General features: G+C 44.6%; 1 protein-coding gene across 5 annotated transcripts in view; it reads left to right on the top strand.

The window, feature by feature from the left end:
* MGMT (O-6-methylguanine-DNA methyltransferase) overlaps window positions 1-22,867 on the top strand; it is a 143,844-nt gene that overhangs the window by 11,991 nt on the left and 108,986 nt on the right. For all 5 annotated transcript variants that reach the window (XM_063405096.1, XM_063405092.1, XM_063405091.1 and 2 more), the window contains exon 3: window positions 8,923-9,062. In XM_063405096.1, coding sequence (XP_063261166.1) covers window positions 8,923-9,062 — 140 coding nt within the window. The remainder of the gene's footprint in view (window positions 1-8,922; window positions 9,063-22,867) is intronic.

The following is a 22,867-nucleotide window of genomic DNA, read 5'->3' as shown; positions in this document are numbered from 1 at the left end:
AGCCCCTTCCCAGCTCCCTCAGGAATCCTCCAGCCCCTTCCCAGCTCCCTCAGGAATCCTCCAGCCCCTTCCCAGCTCCCTCAGGAATCCTCCAGCCCCTTCCCAGCTCCCTCAGGAATCCTCCAGCCCCTTCCCAGCTCCCTCAGGAATTCTCCAGACCCTTCCCAGCTCCATCCCCTTCCCTGGACAGCTCCAACCCCTCCAGGTCCTTCTTGTCTTGAGGGGCCAGAATGGAAATTACAGAGGAAATTACAACTCCATATAGATAATTAGATATGTAGCTAACACCTTGAATTTAATTCTTGAAGTGATGATCACATCTGGAAAACTGAGATTGCTGCACCATGACTTTTCCTTTGCATGAGATTTCATGGAGTCGTGGAATATCCTGAGTTGAATGGGACTTGTTGAAACTCAACCCAGTAACAACAAAATAGTCTTTTGGGGGGACCCTCTAATTGTTAAGAGACAAGATTCTTCATTTTTGATTCTTTAGTATATTTCTTTCTTTAATTGTTTGGAAGCAAATTCCTTAGTTTTTAAAAATATACATATTACAAGTATAAAAAATCAATGTTTTATTCCCTCTGACAATATTAAAATATTGGACAACTCTACAAAATATATCATAGCTTCGTAGTGCTCCTAACTGAATCTTCTGCCATAGGATTTCCAGCTTCAAAAATGAGGAGCTGGGGCCTCGATCCCTTTGGTAGGTGCTTGGTGGGTGAGAGGGACAATGTGGTTCCCTCTCCTTGGAAGTTACACCAGGACATGTGGCTTTTGGGCTGGACCCTGGTGGCATTTGCAGGTACCCACTAATTGGGTAATTGGCACACACTTGTTGCCATAATCTGATTATTCCAGGAATATCTGGCCCTGTCCTGTCCACTTTCCCTCCTCTTGATGCTCCATTTCTTAGCCAGTTTAACTCTCATTAATTCTAATATCTCTTGGCAGCCCCCAGTTTGATGAGATGCCCTGAATAAATCTCTGTCCCCACCATGATCAGTAATTTTTAAAACTAATTAACACCACACTTAATGTCATTCCACTGTGCTGTGTGTAAGTGGAAGCTGAGAATTGTTTGGGTTGGAAAACGCCTCAGAGATCATCAGGTGTTAATCCTTGCTTTGTGCTATTTGATATCTCTTTATATCAATATTCTAACTGATATATTTGGTTTATTGTGGTGTGGGTGGTGCCACGTGGCTGCTGTGCTTGCATCCCATTTAAATTTCCTGTATAAGCAATAGCTGGGGAAAGGTGCAGGATGTGTTTACTCGGTTCTGGAGAAGTGCTGGAGGAAATGATCCATCAGAATTCCTGTTGGAACAGCCCACTGGTGTTCAGGCACCAGCTCCAGTCCAGGCTTGGCGTGAGCAGCAGACAGAGCTGAAAGCTGCATTTGTTGAGTCTGGAATAAACCAAAGAGGTTTATTACAACCAGGGTGCCCTTGCAGTGGAATGAGGCAGTCCCAGCAGCCCTGGGTGCTGGGAATTTGTCCTGGATGCTGGGAATTTGTCCTGGGTGCTGGGAATTTGTCCTGGGTGCTGGGAATTTGTCCTGGGTGCTGGGAATTTGTCCTGGGTGCTGGGAATTTGTCCTGGGTGCTGGGAATTTGTCCTGGATGCTGGGAATTTGTCCTGGGTGCTGGGAATTTGTCCTGGGTGCTGGGAATTTGTCCTGGATGCTGGGAATTTGTCCTGGGTGCTGGGAATTTGTCCTGGGTGCTGGGAATTTGTACTGGGTGCTGGGAATTTGTCCTGGATGCTGGGAATTTGTCCTGGGTGCTGGGAATTTGTCCTGGGTGCTGGGAATTTGTCCTGGGTGCTGGGAATTTGTCCTGGGTGCTGGGAATTTGTCCTGGATGCTGTAAATTTGTCCTGGGTGCTGGGAATTTGCCCTGGATGCTGGGAATTTGTCCTGGGTGCTGGGAATTTGCCCTAGATGCTGGAAATTTGTCCTGGGTGCTGGGAATTTGTCCTGGATGCTGGGAATTTGCCCTGGATGCTGGGAATTTGTCCTGGGTGCTGGGAATTTGTCCTGGATGCTGGAAATTTGTCCTGGGTGCTGGGAATTTGTACTGGATGCTGGGAATTTGTCCTGGGTGCTGGGAATTTGTCCTGGATGCTGGGAATTTGTCCTGGATGCTGGGAATTTGTCCTGGGTGCTGGGAATTTGTCCTGGATGCTGGGAATTTGTCCTGGGTGCTGGGAATTTGTCCTGGATGCTGGGAATTTGTCCTGGGTGCTGGGAATTTGCCCTGGGTGCTGGGAATTTGTCCTGGGTGCTGGGAATTCGTCCCTGCTCCCATCTGCCAAGGCAGCGACTGAAGGCACAGCCAAAGAGCCAGAGGCGACCACTGCTTGGAGAGCCACTTCCCCAGCTTGGCATTTCGGGGGCTCCTGGTTGCCATCCAAAGAGGATTAGTGGGATAATGCGATGGGACAACAGGAACTTGCTTTTGTTGTCTTTGATTGTTTAATAAAGAATTACGTGTTTGCTCTCGTCGAAGACTCCTTAAATGCCGTGGAAAGCAAATGTTGCTCCACGTGAACGCCTATCCCCCTGGTTTTTCGGGGGCTTGTGTGAAGGGGGCCTTTGGATAAGGGAAGAGGGGGTCTGATTTGGAGTGTTTATGCCAGTGTATATTTGTATATGTTCAGAATATGCAGCCTGATTCTGTACCTTCACATTTTTATGGGATTAGTTCTTGGGAAGGTAAAGAAATTGCATCACCCCAAACTAACCCTGGATTTGCTTCCAGTCTGTCTGACATTTCCTTTCCAAACCTCCCCGCGCCAGGAAATGAGGAGGTTTTGTTTTCATACCCTCTGAAGTTACAGGTTTGGCTTAACCAGGGTTAGATTTACTCAGAAAAGCAGTGAGACACCAGGAGAGCACGGCAGGGTTTCAGTGCAGCTTTTGTCTGAGAGGCTCAGCTGGGGAGGTGTTTGTTGTTCCTGTGGCAAGGAGAGAATTCCGTGGACCTGGATGTCCAGAGCTTTTCTCTGGCAAGCTGAAAGTTTGTTTTGGAGGTTGTAAGAAGGAGAAATACACCCAGCGTGGTTGTGGAGGGGGAAGAGGTGTCTTGAGTCCAGGTCAGGGTTGTTTGGTTCACAGGAACCTGCTGCAGGGTATAAAGGACTTGTATTTTAGAACAGAAAAGGTAATTTTAAAAGTTATTTTACTTTTTAGCAGGTTGTATTGAGAGAGTTACATCAGATTAGATACCAACAGAATTGTGCTGTTTCAAGACTTTATTCTTGGGCTTAAGCAATGACTGCAACACCTTCTTTTCCTCAAAAATTAGCTTTTCCCATAATTTAAAACCTCTGAGGCACTTGGCTCTCTTTGGACTGACAATTTTCCATATTTTTGGAGGATGCTATGAGTGAAGTGTGAGTGCAGTGATACTGGAATTTGCATTACCTGGGTCAGAAGTTATTTTTCCATTAAGTAATGAGGGATGTTGGTCAGAGTTCCCCGTGGGTTGCAGAGGGCAGCAGCCATCCCTTGGTTTTTTGGACAAGGAGCTTCCTGGTTTCAGAACAACTTGCTCACATCTTCACCTGTCCAGATAAAGATATCAAACCTTCAGGGCTGTGTTTGGATCAGGGTGTCCTTATCACAGGATCCCAGACTGGTTTGGGTTGGAAAAGATCTCAGAGCCCATCCAGGGACACCTCCCACTGTCCCAGGCTGCTCCAGCCCCAGTGTCCAACTGGCCTTGGGCACTGCCAGGGATCCAGGGGCAGCCACAGCTTTATTTCTTTGGAGTTTACACCATTATCTTTAATTTATCTTTATCATTTATCATTTGGAAACCTTTGGGCCCTTTTTTTCAAGAGGAGGAAGCAGCTTTTAGAAAAGTTTGTCTTTTTAGCTTGGAAAGAAATCAGACATTTCATAACAAGCAAAAAGACTGAGAATTAAGTGTTTCTCATTCTCTTTTATTCCAGTATAGCAAAGTGATATTAATATTCCAGTGTATTAAACTACTTTTAGTGTGAAACATCCAACAAACTCTTCCCTGCAGTAAAATTATTTGTAGTACATAAACCCTTTGTTCTCTTGGAACAGTAGCTTTTGTAAGGTGAAAACAGAGATGATTAATCAAGATATTAACAGGAGTAGATTTTTAGATTGTTCTGATTGTGTGGATCCTGTCTTCTATTCACAGCCCTGAAATCTTTCTCTGCTTTGAAACACTAAAAAATAGCTTTTTCCTCTAAGACAAACGCCATAAGGTTGGAAAATCACCCTCCACCCTGCACTATATGTGCAGAAATACATTACCTTTACTATTAATATCTTTTCCCATATTCTTAACATACAATGGATTGTTTCCTTTGAAATAAACAGGCAGAACCCAGTAAAACAAATACAGGAAGTTTTAAACTATTAAGGAGATGTTGAGAGAACTTCAATCCAGTGAACTCCTTGGATGGGTGGCCCACTGGCATGGGCAGCCTCATCAGTGGCAGAAGCTTTTTGACACTAAATCATTTTGCAAACATTGGTTTATGATGGATTTTTGCTTTGGCTGATGAGATTTGATAAGGATTTTGTTAGGAGAAGGATGCAAACTCACTGCATCAGGAAGGGTGGCTGAAATGAAGAAGCAAATTGCCAAACTCTGATGTATTCCCCTTAAATTTAAATCCAATATTTGAAGCTTTGATTGAATTTTAATTCAAAACTTGAATCAATAGCAAGCAGGTTTGAGATACTCAAAAGAAGGACTCTCTAGGAGTTAAAAGTGGTGTTTTTTTCCTGTAATTAGGATGAAGAAGCAGCTTCAGTGGCATTTATTGATCATCCTCAAACTCAACAAAAGTCTGGAATTGCTTTTTGGTGATGTTCTATGGCACCATCAAAACAGGGCAGGTGTTTGTGAATTGTAGCTCATTTGTTGATGCAAATGTCAGGACTTTGATGGAGTTTTAGGATAAATTTATGGAGAATGGGAAATGATGAAGTTTTTAGGATAAATTTATGAAGAATATGGGAAATAACTGAACAAGGTGGTGCTTGGTCCCACCTCTGGTGGGGTGGGTGTCAAGACCTCCAAGGGAATCACCTGCAGGCAGTGCTTCTGTTGGATTAATACATTCAGAAATTCAGGTTTTATGGGTTGGAATTCCTATGATTGGTGCAATTTGGGGTCCCCTGACAGTAATTTGAAGGCAGTGGGTGGTTCCCTCCTAGCCCAGCATGGAAAACCCCCTGTGGCACCTGGGTGGGTTCTTCAGCTTCCCAGACGTGACTTTTGTGCCGTGGAAGAACTGAACAGAGCATTTCCAAACAGGCAGCAGTGGCTTGGCTAGAAATGGTGGGAATTGGATCATTTTGGGGTCTGAGAAAAGGCAAGGGGAATAGGGGCAAGAATTGCAATGCAATTTCCTGCTGTTGGTTGTATTTCCATCACATGTGGCTCAATTAACGCTTTGTTAATCTGAAAATGATCAAGAGACCCCTTTCTTGGAGGAACTGGGACATCTCCCTGATTAATGCAGGACTCTCTTGGTTTAAAAAATCCAATTGCAGGATGTGTGAGGCCACATTCCATTTGCCAGCTGAATATGTTATTTTTGCCTCGATTCTCGGAAATATTTGAGGGGAAAAGAAAAAATTGGTGAGGATTTCCATGCTGTAGCCTAATGGAAATCCCCTGTTAAATCAGATGCAGAGGGGATTATTGTTAATATTTTGATATTGGTGTGGTGGGTTTATATTGTAAAAGCAGAGTGAAGGAAATGGAAAAACCTGTGGAGGGGAGATCCATCAGAGATAGGGCTCTGATGGGAAGGATTCAGTTCTCCATAATACTGAAAGGAAAAACAGGGTTTGCTCTCTGGACTTTTCTGGAAAACACAAATTGTTTTCTGGGAGAACATGGAGCATGGAAATGCTTTGCTACAGATTTTTTTTCTTTTTTTTAAGTCTTGCTGAGTCTCAAGATTTCACTTTTTTTTTTTCTTTTTTATTTCTCTATTCATCATTATGGATATGAATTGGGTTCTTGGATATCAGGCCAATGTCCAGTGGGTGTTAGGGGCAATAGAACATAGAAACATTTCAATTATTTACTGTAGTGTGAAAGCTGCTTAATGCAAATTTAAATAAAATCACAGTCTTCTAGTGTGCTGTATTTAGCAGTCTGGTGAGGTAAACTTAAAATGTTGCACCTACAGTTTTATTTCTTTGGGAAAACTCCAGAGGATGGCAGGAGATGTTTGCTCTCTAAAAATCATCTTTTTTCCTACCTAATATCAAAATTAAAAGATATTTTGACACAGATCCATCAGTGTTGCAGTGGAAGGGGAGAATGAAGGTGGAGGTGATGCAGGAGCTGTTCAGAATTATTCCAGTTTTTCATAAATCATGAATGCTTTGGGTTGGAAGGGACCCCAATTCCCCCCCAGTGTCCCCCTGCCATGGCAGGGACACCTCCCACTGTCCCAGGCTGTCCCCAGTGTCCAGCCTGGCCTTGGGCACTGCCAGGGATCCAGGGGAGGTGTCCAGCCTGCACCAGCACCGTGTTCACCTCTAAACCTCATCCTGAAGTGCCACATCCACGTGTTTCTGGAAGACTTCCAGGGATGGTGACTCCACCACTTTTCCCTTGTCAGCCTGTTCCAATGCTTGTCAGCCCTTTCTCTCAGGAAATTTCTCCTGCTCTCCAGCCTAAATAACCAAATTAGTATCTGGACAGTCTGCACTGTACATCTGTCAGTGACCTTCATCCTGGAGCATCCCAACCCTATTGCATATGGATGTGGATTGATGTCCTGCAGCTTCATTCTGTTATAAAAACAAACCTAAACATTGCTGCTCGATGAATATGATAAACAAGGCTGCAAATAGGAGTTGCAGTCACTCAAGGTTTCATCTATAAAGCTTAGTTCAACTTGGAGAGAGCTCAGAGGGTTATTGATAGTTCCTGCTGCTCCCTGCATCCCGGGTTTTGTTCTGATGGAAAAGCTGATCCTGGAGTTGTTATCGTGGTGGAGCACATGGTGTGAGGTTCAGTGCATCGGGTTCAGGGCTGTCACACCAGTAAACATGAAGGATGTGTGCTGCTCTGGCACATGTGTAAGCTTGTGCTGCTTGTTTGCTGGCTCCTGCAGTGAGCTGCTGCTCCAAGGAGGTTCTGCCGTGTCCTCGAGGAGGGACAAGGGACATGGGAGAAGTTGGTTGGAAAGAAGTTTCTTTGTGATGCCACCAAACATTTGATTACTTAGCAACTGGGGTTGCAGTCAAAGTAAATAAACCACAGGGAACCTGCAGGTCCTGGACTTCTCCAGGCTGAGGGAGGTTGCTCTGATTGCTGCGTGTCTGTAATGGAGGAATTGCATAAGAGCTTCCCAAAATTCGGGGGTTTAGGTTTACTTTTGCTCCAGTTATGCAAACTCTCAGCTTGATGGTTTTTCTGCTCTCTCACACTGATTATATTACTCACAGATGTGACTTCGTTCCACAGCACTTAATAATGGGATTTGAAAAGATTCTCTTATTTGGAAAACAACTAATTACTGTACAGCTGTGAGCATGGGCAGCTGTGAGTCACCCTGCAAGGACCTTCCTGCATGCTCTGCCTTTCATGGAATCCCAGAATGGTTTGGGCTGGAAGGGATCTTAAATCACATTTAATCTCATCCCCATCCATGGCCAGGGACACCTTCCACTGCACCCTGTTGCTCCAAGCCCTGTGCAGCCTTGAGCACAGGGAAGTAAATAAAACAAATCCATGAAATTTGTTGGTCTCTCAGTGTAGCAGGAAACATCACAAAGTTCAGCAGGTAAAGTGCAGGGTCCTGCACCTGGGGGGACAGGACACAGGGAAGGGTTTCCTAGAGGGGCAGGGCTGGATGGGATCTTGGGAATCAGGAATTGTTCCCTGGCAGGGTGGGCAGGCCCTGGCACAGGGTGCCCAGAGCAGCTGTGGCTGCCCCTGGATCCCTGGCAGTGCCCAAGGCCAGGCTGGACACTGGGGCTGGAGCAGCCTGGGACAGTGGGAGGTGTGGAAATCAGTGGTTTTTAGGGTTCCTTCCATCCCAAACAGTTGTAGGAGCCTTTTATTCTGTGTCTGCTGGTGCAGTTACCTTGTGCTGCCTCGCAGTTTCTCGGCTGTTCACTTTTTTCCCAGTTTCAAGTGAATTGAGCTCTTTGGAGCACACAGGCTGTTTTGCCCTGGCTGAGGTCTGCACCAAGGTTTGGTGTCTGGGTGAGTGCAGTGGACTCACTGTGCTGTTCTGTGCTGTCCTCCTGCAGGGATGGCACAAACCAAACTCTGAACACGGCTCACACATCCACACTGGGGTGGGTGTTTTAGCCAAGATGAATTTGACAAGTCTGTTATTGTTGCTCTTGTCCAATATTGAGAAATACTTGGCAGCTGTTTCCAACTGCATCCTATCAGTAATCGTAAAAGCAGACTGGTAACAATGGGAATAAAAATATGCTGCTTTTCCTAAGGAATGATTGATTCTTTCATATGTTTTCTTTTCCAGCAGACATATTCTATTTGTGTTCCAGCTGTTATTTGCATAACACCGCTGCTCTAAACCACTGAATCTACTTTGTTGTCACAACAATCCTGTTTTAAATAAGTGTCACAACACATCGGATTTTAGCTGACAAACCAGCCATGAAACTGCTGCTGTTCCACATTTTTATGAAGATCACTATGCTGCTAGTTAATGGGGTTTTTTTGAGACTTTGATTTAGGTGCTGACTTCTGCGAATGTATCATTTTAAGTTGGAATTTTGAAAGTGAATGCCATAGTTGAGGAAACTGGAAATTCCCAAATTCCCTGTTTTCTCGGTATTTTCAAATTGCCTTTGAAAACCACTCCAATCTGGTCCTTGGTGAAAATTCGTGCAGTTAAAGAGGATTTTATTTCCTTGAACAGGTGAATTCCGGCCAGGGAGGATCTCCATGCAAGGAGCAGCTGGTGGCTCTGCTGAGCCCCGTGGGGAGGATCGAGATCTCGGGGTGTGAGACGGGCGTGCACGAAATCAAACTGCCCAAACCCAGCGAGCTGCCAGGGGGGTGAGTTCCTGTCCTGTCCATGCTGTGCCGTGCTGGAGGAAGGGATTGCCCACAGGACCTGGGAGCACACTGGTTCCTGCTGGTTGGACTGGGAGGAGGCTCGGGTGCCCCTGAGGACTCCAAAACACATCAATTCCTCTGCTGCCTCAAAAATACCATCAAACATTTCAAACTGTGACTGTTTTTAATGTACGTTTTGAAAGAATTTCCCGCCTCTCTTAATTTTTGGCACAGATAAAAATGTCACTGAGGGTAAAATCTCCTTGCACACCTCACAAATCTTGCAGACTTACATCTATTTTTATATGTTTATTTTTTTATATTTTTACATTTTTGTATTTTTATATTTTTAATTTTTATATGTTTATATTTTTACATTTTTGTATTTTTATATTTTTAATTTTTATATGTTTATATGTTTATATTTTTATATTTTTACATTTTTGTATTTTTATATTTTTAATTTTTATATGTTTATGTTTATATGTTTATATGTTTATATGTTTATATATTTTTATATTTTTATATTTTTATATTCTATATTTCTTTTATATATTTATATATTTATGTTTTTGTTTTTCTATTTTCATATTTTATATTTATTTTATATGTTTATATGTTTATATATTTATATTTTATATCTCTTTTATATTTTTATATTTTCATATTTTATATTTTGTATTTTCATATTTTATATTTTTTATATTTTATATTTTTTATATGTTTATATTTTTTATATTTTTATATATAGGTCTATGCTCCAACAGGTAGAAGCAGGAGTGACTGATTGTTTTAATTACCGTGTGGTACTCGTGAGAGCTTTAGTTGTTTTTCCAGAGCTGCAGTGTGTGCTGGAGTTGGGAACAGATCCCACGAGGCAGTGGAGATGATGTCTCAAAGGCAGGCCTGGCTGAGGAGGCATCAGGGCATTTTCCTGTTTCAGGCTGTGTTCACTCTGCTGGAGTCCATCTGTCCTGCCCACATCTTGGATTTTTTTCCTTATTTGTGAGGAAATGTTCAGTGACATTTTTAGAAAGAACCTTGAATTCATTCAGAATTAGATGCTAAATTTCTATGCCAAATTTCTTTGCCAAAATCAAGATTTCTTAGACTTTCTCAGGCTTCCTTAAGACTGGTCTTTCAGCTGGGTTTGGTGATTAAATTCCATTTTTCCACAGCCTACCACTTCAATGCTCCCACTGAAAAGACTCAAACAGGTTTGACTTCTTTTCTCAACGTTGTCCTTTTCTCATCCTGTGTTTGCTGCTGAAATTCTCCATGGATTTGTAGGATGCCTGTTTTCCTATTTTATTCTCCTTGTAACTGAAATGGGTGTAAAATTAATCAGGAATATGGAGCACGATGTGTGTTCTGGTTGAAATATGATTTTGCCTCCCATATGAAAACTCTGGGTTTCACAGTTTTGCCAACTCCAGTGATGGAAACGAGTGCTTCACTTTCTGCAGATTCTGGTTTAAGTGCTGGATTTTTGCTGATGAGGAATGGAAATAAATGGGTATTTAGGATAAAGCTGAAATTTGGCTTTGCTGCAGAGCAAAATCTGCCTGAAGAACAACCCAGGGCATGAGAATCTTCACCCTGTGAAGGGCAAATGTCAATGAGTGAGTGGAAGAAGAGCAGGAAAAAGGTTTGGGGGCTCTCAGGGCCATTTGTAGGGATGGGTGCTGCTCTTTTACCAGAACATCTGGTGACAAATCTGGTGACAAATCTGCTTCTGTTTTACCAGGACATTTGGTTTGCTCACCTGTAGCATGGCCACGTTCACTGGTTGAAGGTTCTCATGATCTTGATCTTCAGCAGAAGTTGGACAGTTTAGATCCTTCTCCTAAATTTTAATTTTCACCTGTTCTAGATCTTCACTTTTCTCTTTGGTGAGCTGACTTCACTTCATCTTGAGGCATTAGTGGCATCTTGGTAACTCTTAACCTCACAGGCTGCATGATTTATCTGCAAAAATTGTTACATTAGAGGGTCTAGCACTCAGGAATAACTCTGAAGTTAAAGGCAAGAAGAGTATTTTTATGATTACTTTAAGAATTTAAATCTGAAGAAGAAAGGTGGGACTTCCTTTTGTCTTTAGCACTGATAAAGTTCTAAAAATTTTAAAGCCATCTGTAAATGTTTGTGCTGAAGTATAACATTTAATCTCTTCTACTCATCGCTAGTGAATAGTTGTTAAATCTGGCCTCATTATTTTCGACAGAATAAAATAAAAACAAAGCAGTGCCTGGTGTTTCTCCTAACTGGCTAATAAACGCCATGGCAAGAACACTGGGTGGAAAAAAAAAAAACATAAGAAACATAAAAATTGATTTTAATGGACCCCTGTCAGAGAGAACCATAATGAGCACAAGTCTGGTAATAAATATTGGTATTCTGCTCCACGGTGCTTGGGACTTCTCATGTGGAATTGCATGTAACAATCAATAGAGATTTTAGGGGTTTTTAACAACAAAAATAAGTAAACCTTTGAAATATATAAATACTTAAGACTTGCAATCTGTCAGACAAACCTGGTAGTTGTAGAAAAATCTGATAAGAGCCCCTGGTTAATGGCATAATCGCTTTGTGGAGATCTCACTCTGTTTTACAGCTTGTAAAATGCTGAGCAATTAATCACCTGAGATTACAACCTCCTCACTGATGGCTCTCCTTAAAACTTAAGAACACAGACTATAATGGAGCCTAAAAGGAGAAGCAACAAAGTAAAACCCAGTTTCAGTATGCTTGAAAGAAATTGATCTATTAATGAGATGAAACTAATTGTAATAACCCGAGGTTATTCTGCTCCTCGGGAAGCTGCCGGGGTTTAAAGTCCAGACACGTCACAGGGGATGGGTTCTTTTGGAGAGGAGGAATCTTTAGCCAGGCTTTTGAAATTCATGATGTGGATCCCATTCCTGCCCTGGAAGGGCTGGAGCAGCCTGGGACAGGGGAGGTGTCCCTGCCACGGCAGGGGTGGCACTGGGTGGGCTCTGAGGGCCCCAAACCAGTCTGGGGTTCTGTGATAAGGATGCCCTGATCCAAACAGGTCCCTGAAGGTTTGACATCTTAATCTGGATAAATTCATCTATTTCTAAGAATTTCAGCTTCACAGTTCGTATTTTAAAAAATCCCTTAAGTGTGCATAACCTGTGTCTATGCATTATATATATATAATGTAAGTTACACTATATATATTATTATATGCAATATATAATAATAGTATATAATATATATATTTCATGCCATATCAGCTGTTTCAATTTTTCTTTCAGTACATGCCAATCTAAAGGTTAGTTTTCATCAATATTCCTCCAACATCCCTACCTGAAATATTGCAAATGTTTAACACTTCTTGCTCACGTCCAAAAGAAATCTCCCTTTCTTTAGCTGTCATTTTACTGCAAAGTGTCTTCAGCAGCACTGGAGATTCAGAATTAGCTTTGTTGTTGTTCTGCTCTCAGCTGTGGTGTTCCCACACTTGGGATGACTCTGTTTTGAGAAGCCTTGTCCCATTCCAGAGGTGCAGGAGTAAATTATCCCCTTGGTGAGCAGGGGATCCCATGCGGTAAAACAAACCATGGATTTCCCTCTGCTGAATATTCACAGCACAAAACCCTTTGGAAATGTGGGCTCTTGGCATTGGGATGGCAGCAGGGAGCAGTTTTTCCCAGTGTTGGAAAAATCCAGGTTCTCTCAGGAATTCCCTTTTCCCTCAGGAAAACCACCCTGGTTTTGCAGCTCCCTGCCTGGTCAGCACGGGGCAGGGAGGTACTGGGGGAACTGGAGGATTTTAATAAAAGGGCTGTAGTAGAACATGTTTTGAGCAAAACCAAGCAGCTTTCAGTGTGTGTTGGGAATCCTGCTGGGCACATGGGGGATGACCAGCGTCCTCCTCTGATGAGTGTGTGTGACAAGAAAGTTCAATTTTCTGTCTGAAAGGTGGGCACAGACCCCAGGTGATGCCCTGGCACTAGTGTGGAATATTATTTATTCACCTTGGGGTCTGAGGATGCCACCATTAAGTTTTCCACTGCAAATCTGAGCTGAGCAGCTGTGATCTGTCACTGCCACCCTTGGGTGGGACATCCCAAGGCGGGGATGATGTGGGGACAGCCCCTCCTGGCCCTGCTGGGTGTGGGACCAGCTGGAGCTTGCAGGGGAGCCTGAGCTCCCATCTCCTGCTGGTCTGCTCCTCCTCCTGGCCTGGGGAATTGTGTCTGGTGGTGTGGACCTGACTCTGGGAGGCTGCAGAGGAGGTTTTGGGTGCTTCCTGCGTGTTTGGGGAGGAAAGTTGTGCAGCCTGACTTTCTGTGCTGTTGGAATGGTCAGACCTGTGTTTTCCTGGTGCTGCAGGAATAAACCCAGATTTCCCTTTGGGTTTTCAGGAGCAGTGTGATCTCATCTGCCCTCTGTGTTCCCTGCAGGTTATTTGCAGTTTTCCTCAGAGTTTCATTTCCCTCCATCTTACTGAGGGAGACCAGAGGGGGAGGAACAAGGAGCCAGTTTGGCCCTTCTCCTGTTATTAATCTGCCTCAAGCTTTTAGGGTGAATCTGCAGTTCAAGAGGTTCGCCAGGGTTTCAGCCAATCTCTCTCTGTCACTGTAACATTATCAGAAACTCCAGAGTCTCAGTTTAAGCAGGTTTCCAGCTATTAGAGATGGGAAGAAAATCTCAGGTGTGTGCAAAGGCAGCGAGTCTGATAAGAGCCTAGAACAATAACGTGGAGAGGTGTGAACCACTCTGCTCATCTCTGAGGTATTTAATCATAGCCAGTGGTGATGGTTTAAATGTCAACTTTGCTAACTGTTTCATTCCTCATACTGTAAAATTTACTGTGAGTGATATCTCACTTTGATGCCACAAGTGGGAGGCATTTGGGAGAGTGCCACTCCTCCTATTTTTCCACTGAGCATCCGCCAAGGCTAAGGAACTTAGTGGAGCTCAGGGGCACAGTAAAAACCCACTGAAGGAGGTAGGGGTGTGACTGCTCTGCTGCTTGGAGTGGATTCCTGGTTTTCCATGAACATCTGACTGCTGTGAGTAGAGGATTATTGGCAGTGTGGCCTGGAAGAGGCTCCACTCTTCCTCCTTCAGTTCTTCCTTGATTATTGTGTAACAACAGAGATTTTCTATTTAAAGTGGTGCAGGACAAAACCTGAATGAGCCAGAGAACATACTCGGGGTAAAGGAATTAACGGGTTTGGGATGAGCTCTAAATGGAGAGTGGGAAGAGGGAAGGGAATGGAGCTGGGGAAGGGGCTGGAGGATTCCTGAGGGAGCTGGGAAGGGGCTGGAGGATTCCTGAGGGAGCTGGGAAAGGGCTGGAGGATTCCTGAGGGAGCTGGGAAGGGGCTGGAGGATTCCTGAGGGAGCTGGGAAGGGGCTGAGCCTGGAGAAAAGGAGGCTCAGGGGGACCTTGTGGCTCTGCACAGCTCCTGACAGGAGGGGACAGCCGGGGGGGTCGGGCTCTGGTAACAGGGACAGGGACAGGAGGAGAGGGAACGGCCTCAGGTGTCACCAAAGGAGGTACAGATCGGAAATCAGAATAAAGACTTTTCATGGAAAAGACTGTAAAGCTTTGGAATAGGCTGCCCAGAGAGGTGGTGGAGTCCATCCCTGGGTGGGTTCAAGCTGGAGGACACGGTTGGTGGTGCTGGTTCATGGTTGGATTTGATGATCTTGGAGGTCTTCTACAACCTGAACAGTTCCACAGTTCTGTGTTAAACCACAGAGTGTGGGCAAATCCAGCAACCACTCCCACCTGTTCTTTATTTCTGGGATACCTTGTTCCCAAAACCTTCAAGGCGCTGCTTTGGCTCGGAGAGCACCTGGTTCTCCTGGGTGGTGCTCGCTCAGATCCACAGGAGATTTTAGCTTTGAACCCCTCCTGGTGCTGCCAAAATGGGTTTTCATACTGATGAGCAAAGTGAGAGCCTGCCTGTGGTGCCTGTGTGGAGCAGTCACCAGAAGATCTCTCTTACATCCATTCCTCTTTCAAAACCTTTCATTTCCGAGTATCTTTTAACTTGTGGCACAAAGCTCTCACAAATCTCATTGAGTTTTCTGCCACTTGTCTTGGAAACAAAACATGCAGATGCCTGGGTAATGGGGAGATGATGCTTGTTACTTCAAATTACCTCCAAATAACAGGAAAGTGTATTTTAAAAAATAGAAAAGAAAAGAAAAAAGAAATATTGCCTTCTCTGGTAGAAGTCTCTACAAATATCCAGGCATCAATCTTTATTTCAGCAGATTCAATGGATGTGGCAGGAAGAGTTATTATATAGCATAGTCCTCCTTTTATTAAAAATAAACTGGGCTAGGGTTTTTCATCGTTTCTTGTGGAGATGCTACAGACTGTTTATGCTGCATCAAGCTAGGAAAACTTTTATTTGAAGCGGTGTTTCCAAAACTTAAACCAAATAACTTTCTGCATGTTTTTAGAGTTTAGCCTGACGTGTAGTACAGCTCAAAGATGTGGTTTAGAAATGGTTTGTGGGCAAAGTTTTACTGTCAAGTCTGGCTGGTGAATTTAATTCTGCATGATTAGCAGAACCCACATTCCTCCCTTGCTGAAGCTGAAGTGAATCTTGAGCAACTCCACTGCAATCAATACTCGACTTTAGCTGTGTTATTTTCCCTGACAGCACAGCTGCATTTCTATTTGTCAAAGGCAGCATTGCAAGATTCAAATAGGAGTGGGTTTTGCAAGTCTTCAATTGTGGTTTTCTCCTGAAATCTTGGCAGAGAAGCCTTTGAGGGCTCTGGGCAAAGAACTCAAATAAATGTGCAGAATTTTTTGGTGGATGAGAAGCTGGACATGAGAGCTGGCCACGAGACTCCCTGTGCCCTGGGGTGATCCCAGCCTGGGCAGCAGGAGAGGGGGTTCTGCCCCTGTGCCCAGGTGAGACCTCACCTGCAGAGCTGCCAGCACAGGAGGGACCTGGAGCTGCTGGGGCCAGGCCAGAGGAGGCACCAGGATGGGCAGAGGGATGGAGCAGCTCTGCTGGGAGAGCTGGGGGTGCTCAGCTGCAGGGGAGAAGTTTGGGGTGACCTCAGTGTGGCCTCAGTGCCTGAAGGAGCCACAGGAGAGCTGGAGAGGGACTGGGGACAAGGGATGGAGGGACAGGACACAGGGAATGGCTCCCAGTGCCAGAGGGCAGGGCTGGATGGGATCTTGGGAATCAGGAATTGTTCCCTGGCAGGGTGGGCAGGCCCTGGCACAGGGTGCCCAGAGCAGCTGTGGCTGCCCCTGGATCCCTGGCAGTGCCCAAGGCCAGGCTGGACACTGGGGCTGGAGCAGCCTGGGACAGTGGGAGGTGTCCCTGCCATGGCAGGGGGGCACTGGGGGGATTTGAGGTCCTTTCCAGCCCAAACCATCCATGATTCTGCAAACCCCTGCAGGGCTGGCTCTCCTCAAATCCTGCACGTTGCTCCCATCACTGCACTGGGTAGTCCAGGCTCTCCAGACACCCGTCAGTAAAACTCTTCTGTGGCTCAGTTCTCTTCCTCATGGAGAGCTGCAGGAAGGATTCCTGTTATCCACATCCAGGAGTGTCTGTGCTCACACCCTTCTGTGTAACCCCAAAACACCTCAGTGCCTTTAAACCATTCCCAGCATCTCATTTTATTTCAAGGTCCACAGAAGTCACGGAGGAAACCCAAGGTGAAGAGTTGCAATCTTCAAAACACCCACTAATTCTGGTACATAATAGAAACATAATCCATGTCATTATGCAGCCCATTTTCCCATCCTTACAGCAAGGATTTGCAATGGGAAAATGCTCCACTGCATTAATCTACCTCTGGCACAAGAAGTGGAAAGGTTCCACTCCTGGCCTGAATTACTCCTGGCGTTAGTAAAGACACACCAGGCACTGTATCTGTGGCAGAGCACAGGGCAGGCTGTCAGGAAAGGATTTATTCTCTGTGAAATTTCTCGAGGAGATGATGCTGCATAGACAAATTCTCCCACTCCTCTTTGGTCGAGTCATTTTTCAGCTCTATTACAGCTCTGTGTCTTCCACACTAGAAAGAAAGAGTCGTATTTGTGGCATTTTCAACTGGGTGTCTGCACAAGTTATATTGTCTAATACAGTCTGTTGTTATTTTTGCTGTTTTAAAATATCAGCACTGTAAAACATGATCACTGGGCTGTTCTAGCATGTCTTGGTTTAGGAGCCTGGGCCAACCATGAGGGTTACAAACACAGCCCAGCTTTGTGTTGTGCACACTGGAATTGGGCTTTTGGTGTTCACACCCAGCATTGTCCACATGTGAGGTTTGAAAACATCAGGTCAGTGCCATGGGTCACTGCCCAGCAGAAATCATGGGATGGTTTGGGATGGTGGGACCCCAAATCCCACCCAGTGCCCCCCTGCCACGGCAGGGACACCTCCCACTGTCCCAGGCTGCTCCAGCCCCAGTGTCCAGCCTGGCCTTGGGCACTGCCAGGGATCCAGGGGCAGCCACAGCTGCTCTGGGCACCCTGTGCCAGGGCCTGCCCACCCTGCCAGGGAACAATTCCTGCCCAGGATCCCACCCAGCCCTGCCCTCTGGCACTGGGAGCCATTCCCTGTGTCCTGTCCCTCCATCCCTTGTCCCCAGTCCCTCTCCAGCTCTCTTGGAGCCCCTTTAGGTCCTGCCAGGGGCTCTGAGCTCTCCCTGGAGCCTTCTCTCCAGGAAACCTCCCCAGCTCTCCCAGGCTGGCTCCAGAGGGGCTCCAGCCCTGGAACATTCCGTGGCCACTCAGGATTTGCTGCAGCAGCTCCAGGTCCTGCTGAGGAGCCCAGAGCTGGACACAATTCCCCAGGACTCTCAAGGAGAGGGGTAGAATCCCCTCCCCTGAGCTGTTGGTCACACTCCTTGTGGTGGATCCTGGGATGCTCTTGGCTTCTTGGTGTTGGATGGCTTCTCCCAGCTCCAGCTGGGGTTGGCAGCAGCAGTTCCTGCTCTTCCCTGCCCACTTTGGCTCCCACATTTCCGTGAAACCCAAAGGTCTCACCCTGCCAGTACTTGTGCTAATTATGGCTGTTCTTAAAATGCCTCCCGTAATTCCTTCTATAAAAAGAATTTAAGACTTGGTAGGACAAAGCCTGGTAAATCACCCTGAGCTCAGAGCTGGGAGGGAATGTGTGTCCTTAACCCCCGGGAGCTCCTGCCCTGGCTCCTCTCTGCAATTCCAGGGATTCTCAGGGAAAAGGCAAACGCTCCTCAGCACCCCATGCTGGGAGAGCAAGAGTTAAATTCTAAAACCTTACCCTGTAACTGTAAATGCCATTTTTCTTTCTTCACAAATGTAACCTTTTAACATTTATTTTTAGCTTTTACATTAATATATGTAAAAATATTAAAAGCTCTTGTATATTACATTAAAAACTTATGTCAGCTGCCCTGCTTTTTCCTATTTATTAAAACTTTTCAAGCAGTGAAAACATTTTACTTGTTAATGAGGGGAAGAAGGAAAATTAATGACATAGAGCTCGGATCTTCCAAGATGTCTCCTTTTAACCATGCAAAACCAGCTCTTTTCCCACACTATGTAGTTTAATTTCTGTGCTAGGGTTCAGTAAGCAAATGCAAATAGATTTAATGATTTGCATCAGTAGATCACTTCTCAGTTTAATATCCTCTGATATTTTGGTCAAGGACTTTTTCTATGGAAGGCTACTGCTGTTTTGTGGAGGAAAAATATTAATAATGGTGGCATTGTGAGGTTCAAGTAAAGCAGGGGAAATGTATAACTTATTCAAAAGCAGCATCTCCCATTATCTTCTCACTAAGATCATGCAGTGGAAAAAGTTATCAGGGAGAAGACACTTAAGAAATAATTGTGAATTGCTGATCATATTAAACATTTAGTGCTGCTTTCCATCTCACATCTCATTTTCTATCAGGGTGTTCAGACTCTGATCAGATTGATGTGAGGTGCCTCACCCTGGCATGGGGAGTTGTCTTCTCTTCACCAGGAATAAACAGGAGCTGCTCCATCAATCCAGGGCTGGGAGGGTTTCATTGGAACCTGCAGTATTTGCCTTACTTAAATGAAACTTTCCAAAATTCCTTAAAATGCTTAGTCATTAAATGAAGATCATTCCAAGGATGGATCTCTTGGAGATCAGCCCCACCAGCTCTTTGCTGGTTCTCACTGATGCTGGGTAAGAAATAAAGTCCTGTTGGCTTTTGAAAAATTTAAAACTGTTTAGTGCACATAAATTCTTCAAGTGATAACCACGCATTGTTACCTTGATGCCGATTAAAATAGGCACTTGCTGGTGATAAAAACTTTTTGATTGCTTCTCAGTTTCTGAGTAGCTGTCATGGTCAGCTGATCAGATGAGGTTTGGAGCATTTCTCAACTTGTTTGGTTAATTTTGACCTTTGAGAGGCTTATTGCTGTAGGCTGCTGATATATGTAAATTGTCACTCTTACTAACAGATTTTTAAATCGTGTGTTATTTTCCTGTTATTATCATCGTGATGTAGATTTAGACACGAAGTCAGAATTGTCTGCAGGCTGTGGCAGAGAACTTTCCTTCTGCCAGCTCAGAGCAAGTAATAATGAGATTAAGTTGGAAACTTTGTCCTTTAGGTTCCCAGTGAGTTGTTTTGCTGTCATTTGTTTTTGCTGGGCTTTATTGATGCCCGTCCCCCTGGCTTTGTCATCCCACAGTTGGGTTTTGCTTGTGCTGGGGTGATGATGATGAACGGCCTCCCCGAGCATCCTGCTGCTGGCGGTGCTCCATCAGTGTCACAGCCACCAGGGCGCAGGGCTTTATTGTTTCAGAGGTGCTCTCGTGCAGCTGCTGGCTCCAAATGCACACACACACAGACTGGATCGTGGAGGGGCTGCCAGGGTGGTTCCTGTGGCCAGGAACGGTGTCCAGTGCTGCTGACACAGTTTGAGCTGGGAAAATGCTGACTGCTTTCTACTCCAGGTGGAAAGCCTGCCCAGGGTTTGAAGGAAAATGTTCAAAAAGATGAGTTTTTTTCCACATTCGTGGACCCACATGAGTAAATGTCTTGATATGTTTCAGGACCAAGTTGGTAAGCTGCCTGCCTTAGTAAAATTCAGAATTTACAGGCTGTCCATCCAGATTGTTTATCTGGGCAATAAACCAATATTCCCAAATCTTTTATTTTAGGCATTGAAATCACTGAAAGGCCTTGAGGGTTCCCTTTAAGACAGATGCTCTGATGATAGACATTCCTGCTCCAATAGAAAGTGTCTGGATTGTTCCTAGAAGTGGGGCCAGGGTTCTATCCCAGGAGAACGAGTGTCCCTGGGAGAGTGGTGGTTCCTGGGTGGGAACACCAAAAGCATTCCTGGTGCTCCCTGGGAATACCCTGGCCAAGAGACCTCTGCATTTCCTGGTGTGTGAAGATCATGGAAGGACACAAGGCTTTGGTGGTCACCAGACACAGCTCCTGTGGTACGGGATGCTGTGAAAACATGGAATCACCATCCTGGAAGTGTTCAAAAGCCATGTGCATGTGGCACTTGAGGACATGGGTTAAAGGTGAACACGGTGGTGCTGGTTGATATTTGACTTCATGATCTCAAAGGTCTTTTCCAGCCTTAACAATTCTGTGGTTCCTCGATTTTATTAATGTATAAAATACAACTGTGCTGACCAAAACCCTTCAGCTGGATAGCTCCACTAAATATCCTGGTGTGTAGATGGCTGGATATATGGACAAAGGAGGACGGAAAATATTTCCTGCCTTATTTTTTCAGCTCTTCAAGTTCAATGATCTGACTTGGGGGAGGAGTTGTGGAAAGTTTAAACGCTGTGTGAAACTTAGCCATAAATATAAATCAGCTCCTATTAAGGCAGTTTGAGCTGTAATACCTCAGTAATTTGGAAGTAGTCATTCTTCACGCTCCTGAATGTTCTTCACCTCTGAGAAGAGTTTGTTCTAATTTTAAATGGACACCTGAAGAATATAGAAAATGTCTTCTGTTTGTACCCCTGGAATTCCAAAGTCCACACTGACCTGATCATTGCACCGTGGACTGTCTTGGCTCTCTCCACCTCTGCCTGAATTCCTTGAAACAGCCTGGTTTCCTTTAATTTCTTCTGCTCCTGGTAGCGGGGATGACACACCAAGGTGGATGCAGTTGTTTGTGGGGTTTTTTATTGATACCTTGAATATTTTGGGAGGTTTTTCTGCCTTTGCTGCTGTGGCTGTGTTAAAGCAGAGCCCCGTTTTCCTGTCGGTCATGGTCGGGATCACCTCTCAGCTCCTCAGGTCAGGAGTTCTCTGCAGGCTGGGTAATATTGCTTGTGACTCTGAGCTTGTCCAGATGCTCCTCATTGATGCAGAAATCCTCTGGGCTTTGAGATTTATGTCCCAGTGTGGAACAGAGGATATCCTCAGGGTTGGGATGGCGTGCCCCGCTTCCTGCCTGTTCTGGGAAATACGTCTTGGAATCCTTTTTGTAGGACTTGCAGCAAAACAAAAGCAGACAGGGACAAAAACCCCTTCCTGATAGGTGTGACTGCCAGAGCGTGCAGGTAATTTGAAAATGAACAGGGAATCTGTTGTCTAAAGTGAAGGATAAATCACAGTAAAAAGATGTCAAGTGGCCAAAAACTAACCCCAGGTATAACGAAGCTGAAGGAAAACAAAAATACTCGTCCTTGATAACACTTTCTACTTGCTGATAGCACCGTGTTCACATCTGGGATGAGGCAGACTGAGCTTCCCTCTGATGTGCATCCAGAATACTGAATTCTTTTAGAGCCTGCAAAATTGCTTGTACAGTAAAATTTCACACTTTGAAAGCAGTGTCACCCAGTCACTTTTAGGGATTTTTAGGACTAAAGATTTGCTGCTTTTTTTTTGTTGGTGTTTAATATTTGCAACTTGTTCAGGAATGGCAGTAAAGGGCTGCTTTGGGTTGGCTTCAGCATCTGGATCATTGAAGGCATTGCTGAATTATCACTTAGTTATTGATATTTATTCCAAAAGCTTGCTGCATCTTAATTCTTAGTTTTATGGAACTCTTGAAAAGAAGCATCAGAATGAGCACTTATTTACTAATTTATTACATGTTAGCATTGCAGAAATAATGAAATAAATCCTGTTGAATCTTCCACTTCTTTGCATTACCTTTTTGCTTTGTCTGCAGTCACATTGTAACTTTGTCTTCACTCCATACATTTCTTTCAGGTCTATCACTTGTTATCAAAATTCCATAGTAATTAGGATGATTTATGACCAAGGGAACTCTAACTCACACAACTGCAGCCTCTGTCAGAGTGGCCCTGGCAGAATTGGAAGGTCTGCTTTGTTTTGGGCTGCAGAAGACACATCTGTGAACATTAATTGGGAAATACCTTTTTATTCACCCAGCACTTCTAAATTGGGAGTCTTGTTAAGGAATTACTTCCCATCTCCAGTGAACATGACTCATTATTTTCGGTACATTTTCCTGCTTTTCAGAGGTGATTCTTTTCTCTGGCAACTTCTGAATGTTCAACCATGATACAGTTGTGAAATGCTGTTTGTTGTGCAGGGAAAACACCCATCCTTCTCCTGGTGTGAAGCACTTCTGGAGCCTGACAGGAGAAGGAAATATTTTGTTCTTTTGGAATAGGAGTAAAATTGATTGTGGAAAACAAAATATTTTTGGAGAAGTTTATTTTTCAAGCCATAGATATTAATGTAATGCATGGAGGTCACCAGTCATGGAGCAGCTTTCGGGTCTCCAGTAATGGAACAGTTAAATTATGCCACAGTTGACCTCACAAAAAACCCTGCTCTCTAAGGAGAGGCTGAAACCCATCCAATGT

Source organism: Prinia subflava, chromosome 9 (genome assembly GCF_021018805.1).
Source record: "Prinia subflava isolate CZ2003 ecotype Zambia chromosome 9, Cam_Psub_1.2, whole genome shotgun sequence".
Taxonomy (NCBI): domain Eukaryota; kingdom Metazoa; phylum Chordata; class Aves; order Passeriformes; family Cisticolidae; genus Prinia; species Prinia subflava.
The sequence above is the reverse complement of the archived record's forward strand: the minus strand, read 5'-3'. Positions and strand labels throughout refer to the sequence as shown.